The sequence below is a fragment of the Ctenopharyngodon idella genome, chromosome 19, assembly GCF_019924925.1.
Source record: "Ctenopharyngodon idella isolate HZGC_01 chromosome 19, HZGC01, whole genome shotgun sequence".
Lineage (NCBI taxonomy): Eukaryota > Metazoa > Chordata > Actinopteri > Cypriniformes > Xenocyprididae > Ctenopharyngodon > Ctenopharyngodon idella.
The window spans coordinates 32,908,301-32,931,883 of NC_067238.1; the positions used below are offsets into that span (position 1 = coordinate 32,908,301).

General features: G+C 40.3%; 1 protein-coding gene and 1 non-coding gene across 3 annotated transcripts; both read left to right on the plus strand.

Annotated features, from left to right (window-relative positions):
• The first annotated feature begins 1,956 nt into the window (after positions 1-1,956).
• On the plus strand, positions 1,957-22,161 carry kpnb1 (karyopherin (importin) beta 1). 2 transcript variants are annotated; one of them, XM_051872553.1, is made up of 22 exons: positions 1,957-2,194; positions 2,966-3,024; positions 3,613-3,795; positions 6,313-6,513; positions 6,594-6,746; positions 6,828-6,887; positions 7,045-7,134; positions 8,354-8,464; positions 8,557-8,658; positions 9,764-9,988; positions 10,075-10,266; positions 11,336-11,466; positions 13,200-13,347; positions 13,923-13,994; positions 14,078-14,222; positions 16,097-16,179; positions 16,598-16,705; positions 17,585-17,728; positions 17,992-18,097; positions 18,188-18,302; positions 19,036-19,197; positions 20,919-22,161. In XM_051872553.1, coding segments are annotated over exons 1-22 (2,631 nt in total). In that variant the 5' UTR covers positions 1,957-2,154; the 3' UTR covers positions 20,920-22,161. The 2 variants fall into 2 exon arrangements, with proteins under 2 accessions (XP_051728513.1, XP_051728515.1); XM_051872555.1 differs by having other exon boundaries at positions 20,995-22,161.
• On the plus strand, positions 16,211-16,352 carry LOC127501735 (small nucleolar RNA SNORA79). The gene has a single exon (XR_007926715.1). It is a non-coding gene; the product is annotated as a small nucleolar RNA SNORA79 (small nucleolar RNA).
• Positions 22,162-23,583: the final 1,422 nt, after the last annotated feature.

Sequence of the window (23,583 nt, forward strand, 5' to 3'; positions counted from 1 at the left end):
AATCTTACTGCTGTAAGAGAACCTTTCATCGATAGGATGGCAGAAAGATCAGGCCTTTCTTTCCAGAGGGAACTGATATTACAAGGTCGAATGGTTGAGATGCTAAACACAAATCAATCTAAACTCTCTGTAGATGAGAAGGACTGGGTTACTCGAGCGGTGGAGGATGATAACCATGACTCTCAGGCAGGGTTTGGGACTGATTTCAGTCTAATAATCTACAAAAAATATAGCCAAAAGTTGAATTTATTCAAAGACCTACATTTGTACACAAACTGACGCCCCACAGCATTCAGACGTCTCTTCCCCTTAGTTTCCTTCCATGGGCTGATAAACAGATAAATTATGTAGATGTCTGTTTAGGCTAATGTGCAAACAGCCTAACATTTAAAAAACGTGTTTGTTGATGCATTGGTTTTTATTTGAATGATTCATGAAATGTTTATTTCTTAAGGTCATCATATCTTAAGGGAAAGTGTATCAGTGTTGTTTTGAAGAAATAACATCGAAAAACACACTTTACTGGGTTCCATATTTCGGCTGCAGTCACCTGAGAACTAAACGAGGATGCAATAATTGTGTCTTGGCCTGTTGTTTTTTGGTTTTGTTTTTTGGTTTTGTTTTTTCATTTTGAGAGACAATTACTTTTCAATACCTAACCCTTTTTCCTGTTTTTAAGTGCAAAAATCATGACCCGCCACAAGACCTGACAGATGTCGATTCATGAGGAATTATTCTTTTGTGCTGCTTCTTTGCAATAAATCGGTTCACAAATCGTATTTATTTGTGATTTTGACTAATCCGATTCCAGACGGATTGAGTCGAACCCCTGAAGTTCATGTCCGAGTCAGAAATTGGGAGTAACGTGATCCCGAGAGCTCAAGTGTGCTCCTAATAATTCATGGGCCCTGTCGTAAATCACACACTACATGTACTCTTGTGGTCCTGGAGGTTTCACACAGATTGTTTTTGTGTTCCACTGCACTTTTTCCATTATTTTTCTATGTGGTATTGGATGGACGTCTTTGACCCCGCTCTTTGTGTCTCGCACGCGAGCGCCACATTTTCATAACGCCATGTCAAGTTAAAAGAAGCTCAACTCAAGACCTTGAACTATTTTTTCTATACTTCTTCCCAGCATCTTGTATTTTTAAATGCAAACACACATTCTGTGTGAACAGCCATTTAGGACAGAGCCATAGTAGCGCCAGACTTTAAGCTCTATTCTTAGTGATCACTATTTAGGTGAAAATATTGTATACTGTATGTACCGCAAGTATAGTATTGAATATTGTAAAGTATTGAATGTCTGTATATTCAGCACTTGCATACTGTAAAAATACAGTAGTCCAAGTGTGAAAGGTCAAAGAAAACTCTAAATGAAAAGCATGTTACACTCAAAAGAGTTGAGAAACTGCAAAATCAGAGTCAGAGGCCTGAGGACTGTCCACATCACAGGGAATGATGGGAAAAACCCTTTGGTGTGCCGATCTAGCCTTGACAACATCCTCCACTCCTTGCTCTTCCTTGTCCTCTTCCTCTCAGATTGTGCGTATCATCATTCAGTTCATCTGTGCTCTCTGAACTGGCTTATATTTCATACAGTTGGTTTGATCACATCATTAGAAACAAGTGTGAACAATTTTGAGCCATTGTGTGTAAACCATGACTACTGTGTTGTAGCTGTGTTTAACTTTTGTTGCTTGTGTTTACTGTTTTGCGACACAGTGCAAAATGTGTTTTAGTGAGTGAGAATGAGTTTAGAGTTGTGCAAAAAGAGTGCATAAGATTTGCAGATGGTCTCTAACTGCCTGAACCTGTTTAAGGTTTTGAAGAAAGAGTGATTTATTCGACAAATGGGTTTCGGCCTTTGAGAACTCAGGCTCAGAAAATGGTGTTTTAGCAATTGTGAAAAATTGTTAGACTGTCTCTGATGCTGCGCATGGGCGGAGACTCTGACGTCAGCGCGTGATATCGTTCCGCAGGCGGGAGTTCCGCGCGGCCTTTTCCTCGCGACAGCGGCTGATGAGAAGAAGCGGTTAGCCGCGAGAACTGCTCGTCCTCGTTTTTAGGCGTGGACGTGATTCTGACTTTACACGACCGATTCCACTCGTTCCCGTCACTGCAGATCTCGTCGCGTTTGCGCGCGTCAGGATGGAGCTGATCACAATCCTCGAGAAAACCGTGTCTCCAGGTACACGAGCCTCGCCCGCACGCATTTGATTCACACATGTGTGTAGATTTTCACGCGTGCGATCATAGATTGAAGGGTTTGTGTGTGTGTGTGTGTGTTAGCGGGCGGCTAATACAGCGGAGGCCTCACGACGCTTGTCCCATGTTGTGTGAACAGCTGTTGAAACACACAAAGCTGCACATTAATTCTAAAGACTGTCGACGCGAACAGCAAACGCGCGCGTCAGCCGTCAAAGCTCGCGCGCGTTGCGTTTGAAAACGAGTGTTTGCCGGCCTGTGCGGCGACTCGAGTCTCTCACGCGCACACGGGCAGATAATTTGATTATTTGGGTAAATGTAATAACGAAAAGCTCTTGCTCATATTCCCGCACATGTGCTGATGTCGTGAGGTTTGTCGCGCGCGCAGGTTAGTCTTGGTAAAGTTATTAGCAGGTTAGCATGCTAGTCAGGAAGTGGCTAGGTGCTAGCATGGCTAGCACTCAGTCATCTGCTTCAAAAAGTTTCTAAGTTTAAGCTCGGTTTTAGTGTCCGCCATTTCTTTCGCTCTTTAACACAAGTGAAATGAGGGCGTATGAGCGAATGGCTTTTTTGTTTAGCGTGAGGCGGGAATGAAGCCGATTACAGCATGTGTGCAGTTTTGGGTTTAGCTGTGCTACAGCGATTGAGATGCGTGAGTTTGCGGAGGGTTTGGCGGGAGATGAAAGCTGTGATGCTTCACGCATGTCATTCGTGATTGATCATGAGTTTCTTCGTGATTGTGGTTGATTTTCAGATCGGAATGAGCTGGAAGCGGCGCAGAAGTTTCTGGAGCAGGCGGCCATCGAGAACCTGGTGATGATCAGCACTACACACTACATTCACAGCTCTTACGTCTGCCCCTAATGTTGGTGTAACCGCGACCTTTCACTTTTGTTTCCTGGCTGTCTAAAACCAAAGGCAGCTGACTACACTCTCATAAATAAAGGTTCCAATGGGGGATTTTGGAGCCATAGGAGCATTTTGGGTCCCCAAGAGAACCTTTGTTTTAAGAGTGTAGTCAGTTTCTGTATAAATGTGCCTCTGCTTTAACACCAGCTGGATCAGGATATCGGTTTGTAGATTTGGACACAGCCAGTCATTGGTAAACAGTACTAACCTCAATGTCCTTTACAGCGACCGTAATGAGCTTGACGCTGTACTGAGTTTGTGCAGTTTGATCAGCCCAAGTAGTGCCATATTTGAATGCAAGTCAAGCATCTTCTGCCCTTTTGCATATTGCACCTATTTGTTTGTCAGAGGCAGAGAGTGAGATTGCCTCAATCTTCAATTAAGTGCTTGTTCTTGATCATCTGACGTTTCAAGCTTTTATCTCCGGTTATGAGGGTAGGTCTCTGCCATTGCTCTTGGCTCATCTAAATCCACCATCTTGGTTTGTTTCAGCCGACCTTCCTGGTGGAGCTGTCCAAAGTTTTGGCCAATCCCGGGAACACACAGGTGGCACGAGTTGCTGCCGGTCTGCAGGTGAAGAACTCTCTGACGTCGAAGGATCCGGATGTGAAGACGCAGTACCAGCAGAGATGGCTGGCCATCGACGCCAGCGCCCGCAGAGAGATCAAGAACTATGTAAGGACACCCTTCCAGCAGTGTGGTTGGTACACGTCTGCTCGCTCTGTGTGTCGCGTTAATGATGTTGAAGTTCATCTGGTGGGTAAATTCATAAAAATAACTCCGTGTACAGTGACGCATACAATATATCAAGGTTTCTGCACAGTTCAGAAATCAATAGTAATCATCCTCAAGATCTGAACAAAAAGTTTTAACCACAAATGTATTAAAATTGGTAAATGTACCATCATATCAATACAATTTAGTTGCTTTTACTGTAAACTTGTCATTGAGTAAGTACTTACCGACTGAAGGGATTCATTGAATTGTGCAAAATATTTAAGAATGTTTTAAATATTTACTGTTTTTACTTGCCACTTATTAACAGTTATGTAGTGTAATTGATGTAATTCAGTCAAGTCATGATCAGAAATGTCACTTTATGTGGCTTAATTTAGTGTGAAATACTAGCCGTCTGCGTGTTTAAATGACAGCTGACGTTACTCTTTGACTTCAAAGATTATTTTGCACATTAATTGTCATGCTAAATATATGGCAAAATTAAATCAGTATTTTTATTTGACGTTCTTGCCTCTTGATGCATACCTACAAACTAGTCGCTTTTTGGCGAAATTCGCCGTTTTGAATCAAAATGTCATTTATGTGAATCGTGTAGATCCGAAGAGTTTGTTTTTTTGGGGGGTGTCAGGGTGAGTGTGCAGGCACAATAAATCGAAAATGGGCTACTTTCCCATAGACTGGAGTGAGACCATAAACGTCTCGAGCTGTCGTGATCTTCTTTGGCGCTCTGTGGTGTGACTGGCACATCGCTGCAGCGCTTCAGTTAAAACGCGCACGTGAACCGATCATCTCTTCCGGTTTACAACACGAAATAAACATGAATGGATGTAGGATGAATGAATACCTAAGGTATGTTGAAAGATGCAGTACAACTTACTGAAATCAGTATCATGTCGTATGTAACGTTAATCGATCAATGATTGTTTCAACCGCGGAAAAGCGCCAATAAAATAACTTGTAAAAATGTCACATTCACGGTAACATTTACCTAGAAAAGCCGTTCAGTGTCAAAAAACTTGTTAGTCAGCTACAAAAATGAACTTAGAGAGGAGCGTTTTGATATATATCCACTGTAACTATAGGCCATCCATTGCGTATTCATGTACTTAACATGTGCTTCAATACTGAATGTATAAAACTGTTTTATGACAGCCACCATTTAATGTTTCAAGGCAGATTTTAAAAACAAGTAGAAACAGTATTATGTCATTAAAATTATAATAACATTATTATAAAAACTTCTTGGTGTAATTTATATGTAAGTAGCTTACAAATAATTAATTTTAACTATTAATAATATAATGATGTACCAGCTGTGGTTCACTGTATAGTTTACAGCATTAGTTGAGAGAGATTTTTTCTTTTTCTTTTTTTCTTTGAGGAAATTTGCTGTGTACGTTAGGCTCCAAATTAATCATTATTGAATTGAAGGTAATCAAATCGCAAGCTTCTGAATCAAAATCGAATCCAATTGTGAAATTTGTCAATGCCCAGCCCTAGTGCCAATAAATGTTTTTTTTTTTTTTTTTTTTTTTTTTATAAATACTTGAAGCAAATGTTGTTGTTTTTTCCATTTATTTTCTTGTCAGAGTGCACCAGAATGTGTAGTTTATATATGTTAAAATCACAAATTTTCTCCTGGGGAGGATGCACCCAGAACCCCATACTACCATTTACTTTGTAAACATGTCACCTTTTTCAACACTTTGGAGTTTGCAGGTATGTTGATACATCAGTATTTCAAGTGTCCCTACTTTTATATGCGTATTTACACCTGCATGGTTTAATTTGATGAGGTGCTTTGCTGGCAGGATCAAGCGTTAGCATCAGACATGTGCTTCTGATCGTGGGCTTTCATCCTTTCTCTTGCTTCACGGAGCTGGGACAGAGTACTGTCCAAATAACATTAGCCACAGGCTAACAAATGTCCCTACTGAAAATTGTTGTGGTGCCATCAAAGCATTTGTCTCTGTCCATGCAGCTGAGCAGAACCGTGTCAGATGCGCTTCTTGGTCAAAATGCTGGTCTTGTTGAAATGTTAAGGTCAGCGCAGTCACAATTGAGCTCCAGCCCTGATCAGACACTTGTTGGAGCTGAACTTTTGAGCACGTCTCCACATCAACAATGTTTTTGATCTGCCTGCATTGACACCATTGTATGTGAACAACATTAATAACTATTGATTTTTTTAATTTTTTTTATTTTTTTTTTATATAAACAACGGAATGAATCAATACTGAATTTACTTAAGCTGGACAATGACAACATTTTCTTTAAGAGCTGCTGTGCAGCCAAAATTATTTACCAGTTATCACTGTAAAGCTGCTTTGACACAATCTGCATTGTAAAAAGCGCTATATGAATAAAGGTGACTTGACCTGACATTAATGACTGGTACAGTCTAAATCTGTTTTTGCGAGTGCTGCTCAGTTTTTCGTTCTCCGTCTGCTGTAGGTGCTGCAGACTCTGGGTACAGAGACCTATCGGCCGAGCTCAGCATCTCAGTGTGTGGCTGGTATCGCATGCGCAGAGATCCCTGTCAATCAGTGGCCCGAGCTCATCCCTCAGCTGGTGGCCAATGTGACGGACCCCAGCAGCACAGAGCACATGAAGGAGTCCACGCTGGAGGCCATCGGATACATTTGCCAGGACATCGTGAGTCCTCAGTCTAAACGCTTAGTTACTGCACTGTTTCATGGTGCCGGTTTAATTTTACCTTGCAAACCCTTTGTCAGGACCCAGAGCACCTTCAGGACAACGCCAACCAGATCCTGACGGCCATCATCCAGGGCATGAGGAAGGAGGAGCCCAGCAACAATGTCAAACTGGCCGCCACTAATGCGCTCCTCAACTCGCTGGAGTTCACAAAAGCCAACTTTGATAAGGAGGTACTGCCACTTCAATTATGACACTTTCAGAAGGCTTCAGCAGTGAATGGACATTAAATCTCATGCTTTTTCTTTCTCTAGACTGAGAGACACTTCATCATGCAGGTCGTCTGTGAAGCCACACAGTGTCCGGACACCAGGGTGCGTTCCTCTCGTTTTAACATGCAGAACATGTCCATCAAACAAAAAGTCTTCTCTACAGACATTGAGATGGACACTTAATCATACATAATGAGTATGTTTAATGATATAAGATGTTTTAGAAGCATTATAAATATCTAATTTTGTGTTGCTGTAGGTGAGAGTGGCTGCATTACAGAACCTGGTGAAGATCATGTCCTTGTATTATCAGTACATGGAGACATACATGGGCCCTGCGTTGTTTGCTGTAAGTTTGCAGATGAGGATGTTGAATAAAACTGATATTCATGCCCTGATACCATGTAGAACAACAGACAAGGTTCATTATGACATAAAGGTCATGTACACGATTCACTTGTGACTGACAACCTCAGTAGCTCCTCACTGCAGTACACGAGATCCAGGGGGCGAGATTGGATCCAGATCCAGATGGGTAGGTTTAGGGATCAGTACTGTGATTGACATGACCAATAAAATCTTAAGAATTGGCTGCAGGGCGGCATTGGCCTGGCTTCTGACGTCACAGTTGGAAGTGGGCCGGGTTGGATGTCTACCGCAGGCTGCAGCGAGATGCTTCTCATATGTAAAGTGGGAGGTGTTGGATCTGGATAAAACCTTGACCCTTGGATCTCATGTTCTGCAGTGAGGACCATCTCGACAACCTCAATGTTAGAATGAAAGATAAATTGGTCCCAAAATTGTGATGTTTGACATTGATAACTATAGTTAATGTTTGGTCAGTTTATTATGGCAGCCATTTTAACAAAACCAAAGTTGACAGTGGCGTCATATCTTTGGTAATGTGTGTAAAGCTGCTGCCGTTTCCACGTCTTAAACTTTTTTTTTTTTTTTTTTTTTTTTTTCAGTTGGTAAAATGGATTATAAAATTATAACGTGATATTTTGATATTTCTAGAATATCATATATATTTATAGGTTCATTTTGTCCTTGTTTCATCAGACCCATTCGTTTTAAAGAAAAAAGGATCTGGCAACCCTGTAATGTATATCAAAACTCACTTCCCAGAATGATTTAGATGTCTCTCTAATTAAAACATTTGGTTCAACTCATCAGCTTCTTAGTGTTGAATGGGGAGACATCTAAAGCATTCTGGGAGGTGCGCTGCAGGACTATTGAGAGACAGACTTGTCTGTGTGCAAATAACTTTTTCTTGCACCACAGATGGAAAAGAGAGGCACATCTATAACCAAATCAGAACAGAAAAACAGCACAAAAACATGTAACCTTTGTAGGAAACCGTTGTAGTTAAAACATGACTAAAATATGGGCTTAATGTTGATTAAAATATTGAAACATACAGTGCTGAAATCATTAATTGAACTCAAATGACGGCAGAACTCAAAATACAGGCATTGACGTGCATCAGCGCTCTTCTCGTCTCTGCTGCAGTGAATGGTTGAATGCCAGCGATGTTGTCAGTGTCTCACCAGCTGCTCTGTGTTCAGATCACAATAGAGGCCATGAAGAGTGACATTGATGAAGTGGCCTTACAGGGGATTGAGTTCTGGTCCAACGTCTGCGACGAGGAAATGGATCTGGCTATTGAAGCCACTGAGGTGATGCATGATGCTGGCGTTACATCCGCGATCTGCTAGTCAAATAAACGCTTTACAGTTTTTGACATGCTGATGTTAATGTTTGTCCTCAGGCCTCTGAACAGGGTCGTCCTCCAGAGCACACAAGCAAGTTTTACGCAAAAGGAGCTCTGCAGTACCTGGTGCCCATCCTAACACAGACGCTCACCAAACAGGTAAAGCTGGTGTCATTGCTGGGTTTTTTCCCAGATGTAAGTTGTGTGTGCAGTAACTTCCTTCTGAGTTATTGAGCACGCTGAACCAAAATGCCATTATCACTGGCATTCAGTGGCACAGACTCTCATGGCAATACGCCTCTCACGCTGAGCAGCTGAGTCTCATTCACTAACCGCGCATACTTGATGTACTTACAAACTAGTCATTTAAGACAAGTTTTTTTTTTTTTTTTTTTTTTTTTTTTTTTTTAGTTATTCCATTTCTAAGAGTAAGGCTGCTGTTATAGTCAATCAGTTATTTCTGAGTAAGAAATCAAATAAAAATGGCATGTCAAAATGCAGCCTGAAAGTGCTTATGCACAGCCAGCAAATGAAGTAGAAACTGGCCTTTAGGGTCAACAAGCAAGTAGGTGATCATTCGCAAAATATAGTGAACTTGAGTGCTTTTTTGCTGCTTATACTCATTTCACTTTCCTTACAACATTTTGCAAATTCAGAAAATTATATTTTTGTGTATACAGTACCTGACACTGCGCTTAGTTGATGCTGCACAATAAACAGAAGCTAGGTCAACTGATGTTTAATAGTAGTAGTCATGTAGTAGGTTTGTTCATGAACACTTTTGTTCATGTATGATATAGTAGGTGAATTAAGTGGTGTCAGGTACTGCATTTACACAGTCAGTTCACAACTGCAAAGCTGAATTGTCTTTCAGCCTCCAGGACCAGAACTATCAGCTTTATAAAATTAATTGTGCTGAATTATCACTTGTATCACTCATGTAATGGCTTCCTGTTGACGCAGCAGCTCATATACAGAAGACCAGCTCTGTTCTCGTACGTCTAATGGGGAGCTTCCAGCCATATGCACTGAAGCGTTTTTCTCAAAGAACTGCTTTGAAATGAAAGTTTTGGCTGCTATAGTGTCTGAGTTGATTGTATGAACTGAGCTCAGATGGGTGTTTCTGCTTTTTGGAACATCAGCAGCTTTTCTTTGAATACTATCTATTGATCTCAGATTACTTTCAAAATTAACTATTTGAACTGAAATAAGCTACTGAACACTTTGGGAATATTACTGAGGAGTCTATATGTGCCTTTTGAAGGATGAGAATGATGACGATGACGACTGGAACCCGTGTAAGGCTGCTGGCGTGTGTCTGATGCTTTTGGCAACGTGTTGTGAGGACGATGTGGTGCCACACGTGCTGCCCTTCATCAAAGAGCACATCAAACACCCCGACTGGCGCTACCGCGACGCCTCCGTCATGGCCTTCGGCTCCATTCTGGAGGGTCCTGAACTCAACCAGCTCAAACCACTCGTCATTCAGGTAATGGTTTACACTCAGATGTAAGACTAATGCAGCCATTGGCATGTGATGGGAAATGTATGTGACGCTCACGGATGTGTTGTCAGGCCATGCCTACCCTCATTGAGCTGATGAAGGACCCCAGTGTGGTGGTGAGAGACACGACGGCCTGGACGTTGGGACGCATCTGTGATCTGCTCCCTGAGGCCGCCATCAATGAGGTGTATCTGGCCCCTCTGCTCCAGTGCCTGATCGAGGGTCTCGGGGCCGAACCTCGCGTGGCCTCCAACGTCTGCTGGGTAAGACAGGACAATGTCTTCCACTTTCTGAGCATGTCCTGTCACATGGCTGCTTTCATGATGACAAAATTGATAAGTGAGCACATTTAAATGCACAGTCTTAACCTGATTATGCATAATAAGCTGACAATGTATGTGGTTATGTAAATGCATTGACTGGTTTTCCTTCATGCTGAAACTGTTTGACATTCGATAAACCAATCAACACAGCTACATTTTCTCCTGGCATGTAAACACATTAACCAGCGTTCTGTGGCTTATTGGAGTGCACATGTGTGATGTGTGCCAGGAAAGCATCCTTACTGCAGACTGAAGTACATGCAGACAGAGCAAGCATTTGGCAGTAGGAAATGTATTGGAAACTACAACTCTTTCTTTACCCAAGAAATTATAAAATGTGTTCTGATCTTGTGCAGCTGAAATAGAAGCGGTTCAGTCAAAATACTTGTTCAACATCACATCTCATGTGAAAAATGAATTACTCTCAGTCAGATACACCAATGATTAGGTTTGACGTCACACCCAGGATTAACCGAATTTTATTTGCCGGGTTATTGGTTGGCATGTAAACCGGGACATGTTAATTCAATAAGCTGGTTTTTGAGTTATCAGCGTATCGGTGTGCATGTAAATGTGCTCATTGTTTTGGGGTGTTGGAATAGTTGAAATGGCTTTGGCACTGAATATAACGCAACAAATGTTTAGACACAACCTTTTTATGTATTTGCATAAATATTGGTACAATATAAATGTTGCAGTGTACTTGCATTGAAAAGTATCCTCATGTATTTGCATGTGTAATAACTATGGTGTTAACTTAAACTGAGCCTGAACCCTCTGTATACAGCCTCAATAGCAGCAAAAGTCACTCAGATTTGCAAAACTTGTACACTGTCTGTACCTTAGAATCAAATGCTTTATTTTCTAACTCAAGTGCGTAGTCGTTAAAGACACCCAATATAGAGTGTAACCAGTGTGTTCGAAGCCCTCCAACCCATAGCACATGCTCATGGGATTAATCGGTGTGTTGGTCGTGCTGTAAATTGAGGCTAACGGATGCTGTTTTTAGGCTTTCTCTAGTTTGGCTGAAGCTGCATATGAGGCCACAGACGCTGCCGATGATCAGGAAGAGCCCAGCACGTACTGTCTGTCCTCTTCCTTTGAGCTCATTGTCCAGAAACTGCTGGAGACCACAGACAGGTAAACCATGATTGTATTAAACAGCTGCCAAATGTTTCTTTTTCATTAACTTGGTGCATGTGGTGTGCGAAATAAACTCGTCCACTTTCTTTCAGTAAATGATTAGTGAAAGGAAGTGCATAAGCAGACAATCTGCTTCAGAAACAATCTTATACCTTGTTTCCTAAATAAATGTCTAAATAGTACTTGCTGCTGTAGGTTGCACGTCACTGCTGTCCAGGATGCATTCAGGACTTTTCCACGGTCAATGGCATGGCTCACATGCATCTTTAAATACTGTTTGTGGTTTGAGAGATCTGATCATAAAACATTTCAGACCTCACTTCCCGCTGACCTCTTGTGATCTGATCACCAAAAACGCATCGTAATACCTGGTATAAAAAAGGCCAGTAATGTTATTACTTGGTGTCATAAATAGGGATGGTCTGAACCGCCTTTTTGCTTCCGATATTCAAGTAATAATTACAAAAAAATTGCTGAATTACCAAATAAACTGTGTGCCTCACTGTGTGGAAGAAACTGGGATCATTCTTTTGTGCAAGGCATCAGGCTTGACTTAAACATTACATTCCTAATGTTGTAAAACAAAATAAGAAACAGACACAAATGTAGTGAAATATTTATTAAATAATTGTGCATCAGTGCAACAACTGTAAATAAACCAATAGCTTCACTAGCTTGGTAGACATTCAGAATAAACAGGAGTCCAGCTGACTCCTTCATCCATGACTTATGGCTTGTTTTTCATGAATGTTTGCATCATACATGAGACAAACTAAATAAATATATTCTTTTAAATTTATAGCGCTTTTTTTTTTTTTTTTTTTTTTTTTTAAATGAGCCAGCAACATATGATTGATAGGACAGAACAAAAAAGGCTATTAACAATCTTTCATTGCACAAAAGTATTATAATATGAACGGCTCACATACAGAGCGGCACAAAGCGTTAATGCACATCCCGTGTGCAGAATGATGTGCTTGAAGCAACATGGAGTCACAGCACGTGGCAGCAGTGCTCCGCAGTGAAAAGTTCAAAGCACAAAGTTAAGATATATTGATGCGTATTGTATTACCGGTATCTTTGTCTACAGATGAAGTATAATAGAAACATTGAATCATCTTGGAGAGAGTTTCATTGTGTTGACTGTCGTAACCGAACGCGGCACGCATTTTGAATGCTGAACTGAGAATGACTGACAGCTGCAGCGGAGGGAGGCATTTACGTGAACTTTAATTTAACGACTTAAATATTCATCTGTACCTTAAATTAAACTATGGAATGGCTTCAGAACACTTGGAATATAGTGTACAACTTTATGGTGCTTTTTAATGTTTTTGTGGGGCTTAGGCCTAACAATAACACAGAATAGTACACTCACAATATCGGATTTGGATTGGTCCCGTCCTTCCGATACCCGATCCGGCAAAAATGGCAGTATCGGAGCCGATACCCGATCGGAGTATCAGATCGGTGCATCCCTAGTCATAATTAAGATAATATACTCTACATACTAATACTAATATTCTCTACATAAGGAATGTTCCACCAAAGTGTTTCCTTATTTTTGGGAGTTATATTTTAAGTTTTAGTCCCAGATAACCCGCAGTCATAAACCCAGGGCAGGTGAATATGAGATGACCTCTGCTTCTCTGGTTATCTGCTTGCTGAGGTTCAGTTCTGACGCTCCAGACAGAGTTCAGTGACTCAGTGTGTTGTTTCTTTGTTGGTAGGCCAGATGGGCATCAGAATAACCTGCGCAGTGCAGCGTATGAGGCTCTGATGGAGATTGTGAAGAACAGTGCAAAGGATTGTTACCCAGCGGTGCAGAAGACCACACTGGTCATCATGGAGCGACTGCAGCAGGTCCTGCAAATGGAGGTGAAGAAATGACACACACTGCTTCACGTGGATGTTGAGTAGGGCTGGTTAATCACAAACATTACATGATTCTATTTGATTTCCTTCGCAAGCTTGCAATCCGATTCAGTTCCAGATTTTCCTGTTAGTGTGGCTACTTAAATATAATTTGATACAATTGTTTCTACCCCCAGTTTGTCTCTGAAATATGAACATTCAAAGGTGACTAATAACAGGTTAAGTAAAAAAAATAATGACTACGTAATATGGTGCATATATATCAAAATGCTCCTCACTAGAGTTATTTTTCTAGATAACAATCGAGTTTATGGTCATTGAATGGCTTTTCTGAGGTAAATGTGATGTTTGAAAACAGCGCAGACTAAAAGGTTGATTATTGGGATTTAGGAATCCATATTGGTTCATCAAAATGAGAATAATTAAAATCAAGAAATCAATATTGTCAAGACGGTCCTATTGTTTAGTGTGTGTGATGTTTAGACACTGCTGCTTTATTTTAAGAACAAATCAAGCTGTGTATGAGGATGGTGCTTGTTTTGAATTGATGTAATTGAATGCATCTGTGTTTTGTCCAGTCTCACATCCAGAGCACGTCAGACAGGATCCAGTTCAATGACCTGCAGTCGCTCCTGTGCGCCACCCTGCAGGTCAGACACTCACAGAACTTCTGATCTTGAGGGGTTTTTTTTTTTGTGATGTTTTTGTTCTCAGCTCTCTTGTCCTTCAACAGAACGTCTTGCGGAAGGTGCAGCATCAGGATGCGCTGCAGATTTCAGACGTAGTGATGGCGTCTCTGCTGCGCATGTTTCAGAGCACCGCCGGCTCTGGAGGCGTTCAGGAGGATGCGCTCATGGCCGTCAGCACTTTGGTGGAAGGTGAGGGCGTTCACATCCCCAATGCTTGCATGGAGCTATTGTCTCTGTTTACAGCTGGAATTAAGGTGCATTATTGGTGAAACATCACAGTGAACACACTGCTATATACCGGCATAAACTCTGCCCTTGTTTCAACCAAGCGGCAACCTCCCCCAGTTTCTCGTGAAGCCAATACGGAAGTGACTTAAACTGCAATTCATCGACTGGCCGCTAGGGACAGGCTCCAAAAGAGAGCAGAATCTCATTGAGTCCCATGTTAAAACGACCAAATTTACATCAGAAAAAAACATGTTTACAGCTTGGTACAAATTGTGGTTTTGGTCTATACTGCTAATTTTGCCCTTCATGACAACTCTGAGGGGGGTGAATTTTTTTTATAACTCATCCGTTTAAATTATATTAAGCCTTAAAGTTCTGCATAATTAAGGGTGTGGTCACTTGAGTGACGGGTAGATTGCCGCTGCTGTCTGAGCCATCACTTTACTTCAGCTAATTCCAGCCGCTGAATTTGGCATCTCAGCCGTATTTGTGCTTTTTTTCTGGGTTACTTTATACAATTATAAAATAATATGGCTTGCTGCGTTAATGGCCGAGACTCGAGAGAGATGTGTGTCTGTGTAGATGTACACGCATGTGGAAGATAAACAACACACATTGTTGGATCGTCTTGGCATTGGCTAAAAGTTTTGTTTGTGAGATTTACTACAATGACAGGCGGGAGGATATAAAACTCCGACACCACTGCTTGGATATTATAACTAAAACTGCTGCATTTTGAAAAATTATACTTTGGACGCGGGCTCATTTGTTTGTGACATACGATCATATACAGTTTTACAACATAAATGCTGCTCGGGTTGCATTTCTTGAAGAACAATGATGGAGAGCAGATCATTCAGAAGAAATGTGATGCAAACAATGGATAATATATCAATATTTCATGCATTTAACGCTTTTATGGACAAAGTAGGCCTACTGTTTTTTTGTTTTGCAATGGACACTCATGGACATTTTACCCAATTAAGTGCCACGGATTGGATTCATCTCGCGATCGCTATTTCATTATAAAGGTATGTAGTTTGGGGTTATAAAACAGGTATATAAAGTCCCGTTTGATTTTGCGTGTTATTTGCACACCCGACTCAAATTAATTACTTGTGTTGGAGCATATCTTAAAGACACCGTAGATTGACAATGCGCCTTTAGAACTTTCTAATAAACTTATCTTTATTAATATTTTAGATATTATCTAAGATAGATAGATAGATAGCTCCTTCTGCTAACATGATCACGTCGCGGCCTGCGTGGTTTCAGCAACCAGTCACCTTGGTTCCAACCACGTCCCGCCTCTTTGCCCATTTTCAGTTATCCGGGAGTGATGTGCGGTGACGCGCAGCTAAGATGGCGGCGGCCTCATTTTCGCTTCAAAAATGCTCTTCAGAAATCTACAGGTGATATCACGGACACTACGTCCATTTTTTTTTTTTTTTTTTTTTTTTTTTTTTTTTTTTTTAAACAGTCTATGGTTTCCACCTGGTGGTTTTGATCTGATCTGTTATAAAGAAGTGCGTCTGAACAGTGGATTCAAACATCTCCATAATTGCAGTTGCCATTCTTATCCTTTTTGTTTGGCTCTTTCCCATTCGCTTGAGCTGCATAACATGGCTTCTTCTGTTTGTTCATATTTGTGTCAATAAGGTGATGTAGGTAAAATAAGTCAAAATCTGACAAGTGGTCATGGGGAAACTCATTTGAGACTCCTTCAGGACTAAAATAACCTTCACATGAAGTAGTTCAGTTGACAGGCTTTATTCAGTATCTCATTACAGCAGTGAATGATACTGAACTTGTTCCCCTTTTCCTTCCCACTCCAGTTTTGGGCAGTGATTTCTTGAAATACATGGAAGCCTTCAAGCCGTTCCTGGTCATCGGGCTGAAGAATTATGCTGAATATCAGGTACTGCTTGTGTTGAAGCACCACAGTTTGTTGATGATTGTTCCTCCTGCTGCTCTGAGCTCAGGCAGCTCAGGATTTTGCATCATCACAGAGAAAGCGAGTCCACTTCACCCAGCGTGTGCCGACCCAGCGGTCTCTCGTGGCCACACTGGACATTGCAGGACTCTACAGCTCATACGCTCATCTAAAGGCAATATAGTTGCTTCCACTGAGAGGCTCTTTTGTGGGTTAAACACAACCCAAATAATCTATTTTAAAATATAACCTTGAGCTTCATATACAAAATGGAGCTGTTTACATAATTAGCTGCTGGTGATTATGGTACAGTAGGGTGTTAAAATCATTAAGTTCTTTGAAAGGAATCCAACAGATGCAGGGCTCAAGTGTGCGATTCATTGCTTGTCCTTTGTCCGTGCAGGTGTGTCTGGCTGCGGTGGGGCTGGTGTGTGATCTGTGTCGAGCGCTGATGGCCAATATCCTGCCTTACTGTGATGAAATCATGCAGCTGCTGCTGGAAAACCTGGGTGTAAGTAATAGCCATTTCCTTAAACACCTTTGCAAGCGCGTGTGTCTTTATGTGCAACAGAACATCCCGACATCAAACATCTCTACAATGTTAGCGGTATTGTGCTACTACTTGGTATAATATTATGTGACATACCATATTTTCTGTGGAAGTCGCACCTGGTCAAAACTGCATTAAAGGGGAGAAAAGATTGTCACACATTTTAGCTGCCCTTGCTTACAAAATATACATTAAATTTAGTGGAATTCAGAACAGAAATAAAAAAATAGCAGTGTAAAACCAAATTATAGCAGCCTTCATTATAAACATTTATGAACAACGCCAAGCCTAAATTTAAAACTAAACTGAACTACTTGTGTGTGGGAAATGATGTACAAATAAACTTAAGCTCATGCACAGATTAGTACTCGTGCTGAATGTGTTTCGCCTGCTTGATGTTAATTGCAGTATATAAATTGCAACCTGTTTCAGATGATAAAATTTAATTTATATTCCAGAAAACATGGTAATTAAGAAATGTAATCAAACTGTCCTAATCACTATAGTATTCATGTTGTCTGGGTTTCAGAAAACAGTGGAGTCCTACATTTTATTTTATTTTTCATTCTATTGGCCAGATTAAAGATATCCTTAAAAATAACAGCTGTGGTGTGTGACAAGGTTATTATAGTTAACTTGAACAAACTAAAACTTAATTGAGGCCAGTGTCATGCAATAAGAACAACAAAAAGGGTTAATTGTGAAGTTGAATTTAATTTTATTTTGTTTTGTTTCTAAAGCCCGGTAGAGTTTCATTTGCCTCTCTTCTTAAGCAGAATATTGAGCAGAGTTTCCACTGCTGTATTTACAGTAGAGTAATGCTGTAACGTGTGCTTGCAGAACGAGAATGTCCACAGGTCTGTGAAACCCCAGATCCTGTCTGTCTTTGGTGATATTGCTCTTGCCATTGGAGGGGAATTCAAGAAGTACCTGGACATTGTGCTGGACACGCTGCAGCAGGCCTCGCAGGCACAGGTGGACAAGGTAACGCCACAGCCCAAAACACCTGCAAAAGGCCCTTTCTCACACAGGAACTGTCACAACAAATTAGATCAAAATATGTTTCTGACCCAGGAAAACCCTTGTAGATGAATCAATATGCATTGAAGAGAAACATTTGGTGTGTGTGGAAAAAGATACTTTATTCTTGCTAACTGTTGTGAAGCTTATGTTAGAAGTGAAGTTTAAACTGGAAGCTAAACCAAGCTAACTGGGAGATTAACTAGTAGCTTCTTTTGTCGTTACAGACAGACTATGATATGGTGGACTATTTGAATGAGCTGAGAGAAGGCTGTCTGGAAGCTTACACTGGGATCATCCAGGGCTTGAAAGGAGACCAGGAGAATGTACACCGTAAGTTTACCTTGACATCATCTCGTAACTGAAGATGACAGTCAAATAGATTGATGTTTAAACCATGTGTTTCCCCCTCAATTTGTGCAGCCGATGTAATGCTGGTACAACCTCGTGTCGAGTTTATCTTGTCTTTCATTCAACACATTGCTGAGGATGAAGACCGTTCCGACGGAGTTGTTGCCAACGCCGTAGGCCTCATAGGGTAAGAACGTCCTGTTTTAGTGTTACTTAACCAGAGTCATGCTAAGGGTTTTTTCTACTGGCTCAGACGGGCCAGTGCTTCAGATTTTCACTGGCCCCGCAAAAAATAAAAGGTTGACCTATATAACTGTATTCTCGTGAAGTTTCACAGTTCTCGATTTCAATTTTAATACCGGAGCAATAAGCACTAGCCTAATATGAAGTTCAAATGTGTGACTCATAAACCATAATAAAATAAGAACACAAAAATGCATGACAAGCCATTGTTTCCCATTCATTAACTAGACTGTGTTTAAGTTTTTCATGTAGGTCTAACAGTAGTATTGAGGTGAGAAATTGAAAAAGTGACAGGGTCAGTGACCGTCCTGTCAGCCATGTTGTCGAGCCCTGGACCAGTTCCACTCATTTCAGCTACTAAAACAATACTAGGTGTAATCTGTGTATTAGCCAGTCTTTTGTTCATTATTAGTCTTCAACCTTTTTGGGCTCGTTATGGTTCAGTGTTGAGCTCCAGCAGAAGGTTCTTGATTCACAGTAGTTGTTCTGGTTCATGTCAGGCTCTAGTGTAGGTTAGAAACTGAATTTCTCCTTTTTCTGCCTCTCTCTCGTGAGTCATTGGGTTTTTAAACCTGCAGCTTGTTTATTGGTCATGCATGTTTCTTCTGTTGCACTAGTAAATTAAGTTGACACTTCTTCTCCCCCCCCCCCCCCCCCCCCCCCCCCCCAAAAAAAAGTGACCTGTGTACAACTTTTGGGAAAGATGTGATGAAGCTGGTAGAGGTTCGACCTCAGATCAACGATCTGCTGACTGAAGGCCGGAGGTCCAAGATCACGAAGACCAAGACTTTAGCCACATGGGCCACGAAGGAGCTACGCAAGCTGAAGAGCCAAGCTTGGTACGTGACTAACCTTCACTCATCAGATCTGTCCGCAAGTATTAATTCACCTGTACACTAGACATGTGCCGATATTCGGTAATGTGATATATCACGATATTGTTATCGTGGGCACTTCAAAATACCGTAAATAATAATTTATTACCAATAATTAATTTTTATAATGCATTTAAGAATACTTTCCCCCATCAACCGTATAAAATGCAAAACACCGCTGTATTCTGCGTCAAAGGGACACGCGCTCAGATGTAAACAAGTCCAACGTGCACGAGAAGCACATGGCGGAACAAGTGAAGGAGACGCACTGAATGAAAGTGCAGTTCACTCTCTGACAGCAGAGGGCACTGATGGAACAGCAGAATGCAGCGGTTACCCTGGAAACCCGCAAACAAAGCAACTGCTAGCGAAGTTTTTAAAATGCTTCAAACAGCCATTCATTTTTGTAATCTCAGTGTTGTTCATCACCGCATCAGATACTTAGACTTAATAGGCTATTTATTTTCAAACTTAAACATTTTTATATTTTAATCTGGACTACAACATGCCCTAATGATTAGAAATGTTCTGCTTATTTGTTATTGTTCAGTATAACTGAGACATACGGCTTCATTAGTTAACATGTTAATTTATTATTACCAAACTGACAATGAAAAATACTTATGAATCGTTAATTCTTAGTTAATGTTAATTTCTTAGTTACTGTTTAATAACATTACTAAAATCAAAAGAACTTATTTAATGGACCTGAGATAAAACTAACAATGATCAATTATATTTCTTAACTAACATTAACAAAAAATACTTTCTGTAACAAATGTAGCTATTGCTCAATCTTAATGCAATAAATGAGACCTTATTGTAAAGTGTTACCTGTTTTTCTTTATAGCGTAATTCTTTTGCACTTTAATCTGTTTGAAAATTTTACTTTATATATTTTTGCATTGTATTATTGTATTTAAACATTCGGAGTTATTTTTATTACAAAGAGTTTTTAAACCTGTTATACTACACTTTTTTTTTCTTTTTTTTTTGCAACTTATTTCAATATTGTGATAATACCGTATACCGTGATAAAAGCTTCAGCAATTAATCGCAACATGAAAATTTGATGCCATCACATGCCTACTGTACACAAATGAAGGTGGCTGATTTTATGACTGCTGAGAATGTTGCAATGCAGAAGTCCTCAGGCCTGTTCACACAAACATGAATGTTCAGCAACAAAAGTCAGAATTTTTTTTTTTTTTTTTTTTTTTTTCTTCCTCCCCTCACATGATTTGTGTTCAGACCAATGCAGAAAAAACATCAGATGTCCTGAATGAAAAAGCAGTTTCATTCTCTTCAATTCTCTAATTATCATTTCCTTTTGTTTGTTCTTTCTCTGGGCATGTGACTCAAAGCACAGCTCTTATTGGTTGGCCAGTTTTCTTCAGTGTGTGGGTTTTTTTTATTTATTTATTTATTTATTTATTTATTTCCCCCAAAGGGAGAGCTGTTCTAATACAGTATGCAAATATTTGTCTGTCTGAACAGGCCTGTGTTGGTCCTAAAAATTAGATGCGTAAAAATGCATAGAGAAAAGTGAAGACTCTTCATTTTGGGGTGAAATGTGCCATGTTTGTGTGAAGTTCATCTAACGTTTGCCACAAAGTTTTACTGTTTAATGTCGATTTATTTATTTTTTTTTTCAGCCATGTTCTTCATTGTTTTCTTGTTTTCAGATTACTGGCTGTGGAAATTCTACCAAGAATAATGGAAATCAAACCCACTGAGGTTTCTTCTGTCTTTTACACATAGAAGTCGAAGCAGAAGTGACGTGTGCGCTGAGATGAGTGTCTGAGAATGTGAGCGAGTGAGAAAGAGTGCGAGAGACATCACACCACCTTCAGAGTTCAATTCCAGCAGTTGCCAGCAGAAAAACTCAGTGGCCCACAACCTTCACCTCTTCTCCATGTGCAGAACATGTGTCTCTGACCCCACAAAAAATATTAAAAATGATCTACACTCTGTACACACTTGTGTTTGAAAAGCTAGTGCATCATATTAGTGCAAACTTGCCGGCTAAAGAAAGGACCGTTTTGTTCATTGTGCATCTGCAGAATTCATCTTTAAGCACGTTTAAGGTGTTGCGACTGCAGATTGTTCCCTATTACACAATTCATTTGTCAGAAGATACAAACAAGAAGGAAATGCTGCTGCTGGGGTTTGTAATGGCGTGACTGGAGTGTGAGTGTGTGAATGAACGGAGGGGGCGCTGTTTCCACATCCCCTCTTACTATTTCAACCAATAATAAATAAACATGATAAATATCTTGTTTGCAAATTCAGTGAGAAGCACTTATGTAAACATAGGAGAGCGGCAGGTAGTCAGGGACGGGCAGCACTCGGGTGAACTGGCGCTGAGCGTTCGTCCTGCTTTTCTGAAAGTCAATTGCTGCAGTATATATTTTTTTTTTTTCTCCCCTTCCCTTTTTTTTTAAAAAAATAAAATAAAATAAAAATAAATGGTTCTCTTATTAGTATGGATTGTGCAGATATGCAGAGCTTTCGCCTGCCCTAGAAAGGGAAGACTTTTGCCACTCGAGGTGAGAGATCTAGCGGAGCGCTCCGTGTTCGAGGGGTACGGGAATTAGACACTTCCACATCCTACTTTATTCTCCTTAATTTGTTTTGCAGGAAAATGAGTGCCAAATCCATGCGGATACCAATGGACTTGAGCTTAATATGTTAACATGTAGAAGATGCAAAATAAACATGTCAACGATGTCACAAATTTATTTGCATTGATGTGCTTTGGTTGTAATTTTTTTTTTTTTTTTTTTTTTTTTTTTTTTTTAAATGTTTCTTGCGGCACTTAATTGGAGTCATTCACCAAGCTTTTAAAAAGAGACAATGGACAGAATCAGACATTTGTATGAGGTTATATTTTTCCATTGATATGAAAATAAAGTTAAATTAAACCTTTCCGTTTGTACTTCTGATAAATTTCCTCGTAATGCAGAGTCATCCTTTCCATCAAGTCGGCCCGTTATACAGAATGCCTTAATTTCCCATCTTCACTGGATCAGATGACCTGACAGTATTGTGGGTTAACCTGCTGGATGTCTCTCCTCCTTTTTCCACACGTATGTGGGTCATGTTGATGTTCAGCATTGTTCTGAAATGTGCTTCATTAAGTTTTATAGACTTAACCAATGGGAAACTTTCAAAAAAAAAAAAAAAAAAAGTAGATGCTGCAAGGGCTGTTTGCCAACTCGACTAGAGGATCTGCCTTTACTGGAAACATTGTGATTCTTAAAGAACCTGATTTGAAACGGTGTACTTGTTAATGGATGTCACATTTGCAATGTTCACAAAATACACGTGAACCCTCGATCCACCTGGTGCTTTAATCAGTCGTTTTAAAGCAAATAAATGAGCCACTTAAAAGTTTGGTGTTTCATGCTGATGCTTTCCTGCGTAGTTTTCTTTCTTTATTGCCTGCTGGATGTGTCCATATGAAATAAGTGGAACCGTGGTCTAGGTGAGCACCATTAACATTATGGAACTGGCTTTGTAAAACTTGAGGCTAGTTAATGGACTGTAAACATGAGCTTTAGAACTGCTTTAAATGTGAGGTAATTTTGTATGTCCGATTTCACTTCTGTATATGCAATTTTTCCACAAGCAGTTTTCTCAACACGTTTCTCTGGTCACCTATAGGCTGTTGGTCTGATTTGCATGAAATCTGGCACGCATAATCTTGACCCACGTGACTAAACATTATCAGAAGAATTTACAGGTGTATTACAGTCTTGCTGATAATTCTGGAACTGTGATGCTAGAATAAAGTTTCTTTAACGGTAATGGCAATAGTCAAGTTAATTCTCGACTACATGAAGTTCTACTTCACTGGTCAAGCTCTGGAGCTGAATGAAGTCCATCACGGTCATCAGTTAGAGAAGGGTCAAGAACAACAGGGAAAAAAAAAAATCTTAATCCAGAGTGAATTCTAAACCCATAGACTGTGCCACAGAGGCCCTGGTGATTCTCTACAGAAATATTTTTTGTTATACTGGTTGAAAGTCTCCTCATATCCTGATAGCAATCACTATGTTAAACGGTCTAAATGTATTTTTGTAAATACATCTCGTCTGTGGAAGGAGTAGGACCATAAAATGTTCATCCAATCTTTATGTTCGCTCCGAATGAAATAATACGATGTTCTTACCTGCCTGTCTGCGAGTTTTTTCATACCCTCGCGCAGACATCATACGTCATCAGCGTGTTTTAGGCCTCGGTCACGAGCACCGCAAGCAAACGGCAGACACTTACAGTTCCTACCGAATCAAAACAACGAGCTGATGCTGCGTTCACGCCATAACTACCGAAATTAAGAGATGGCTA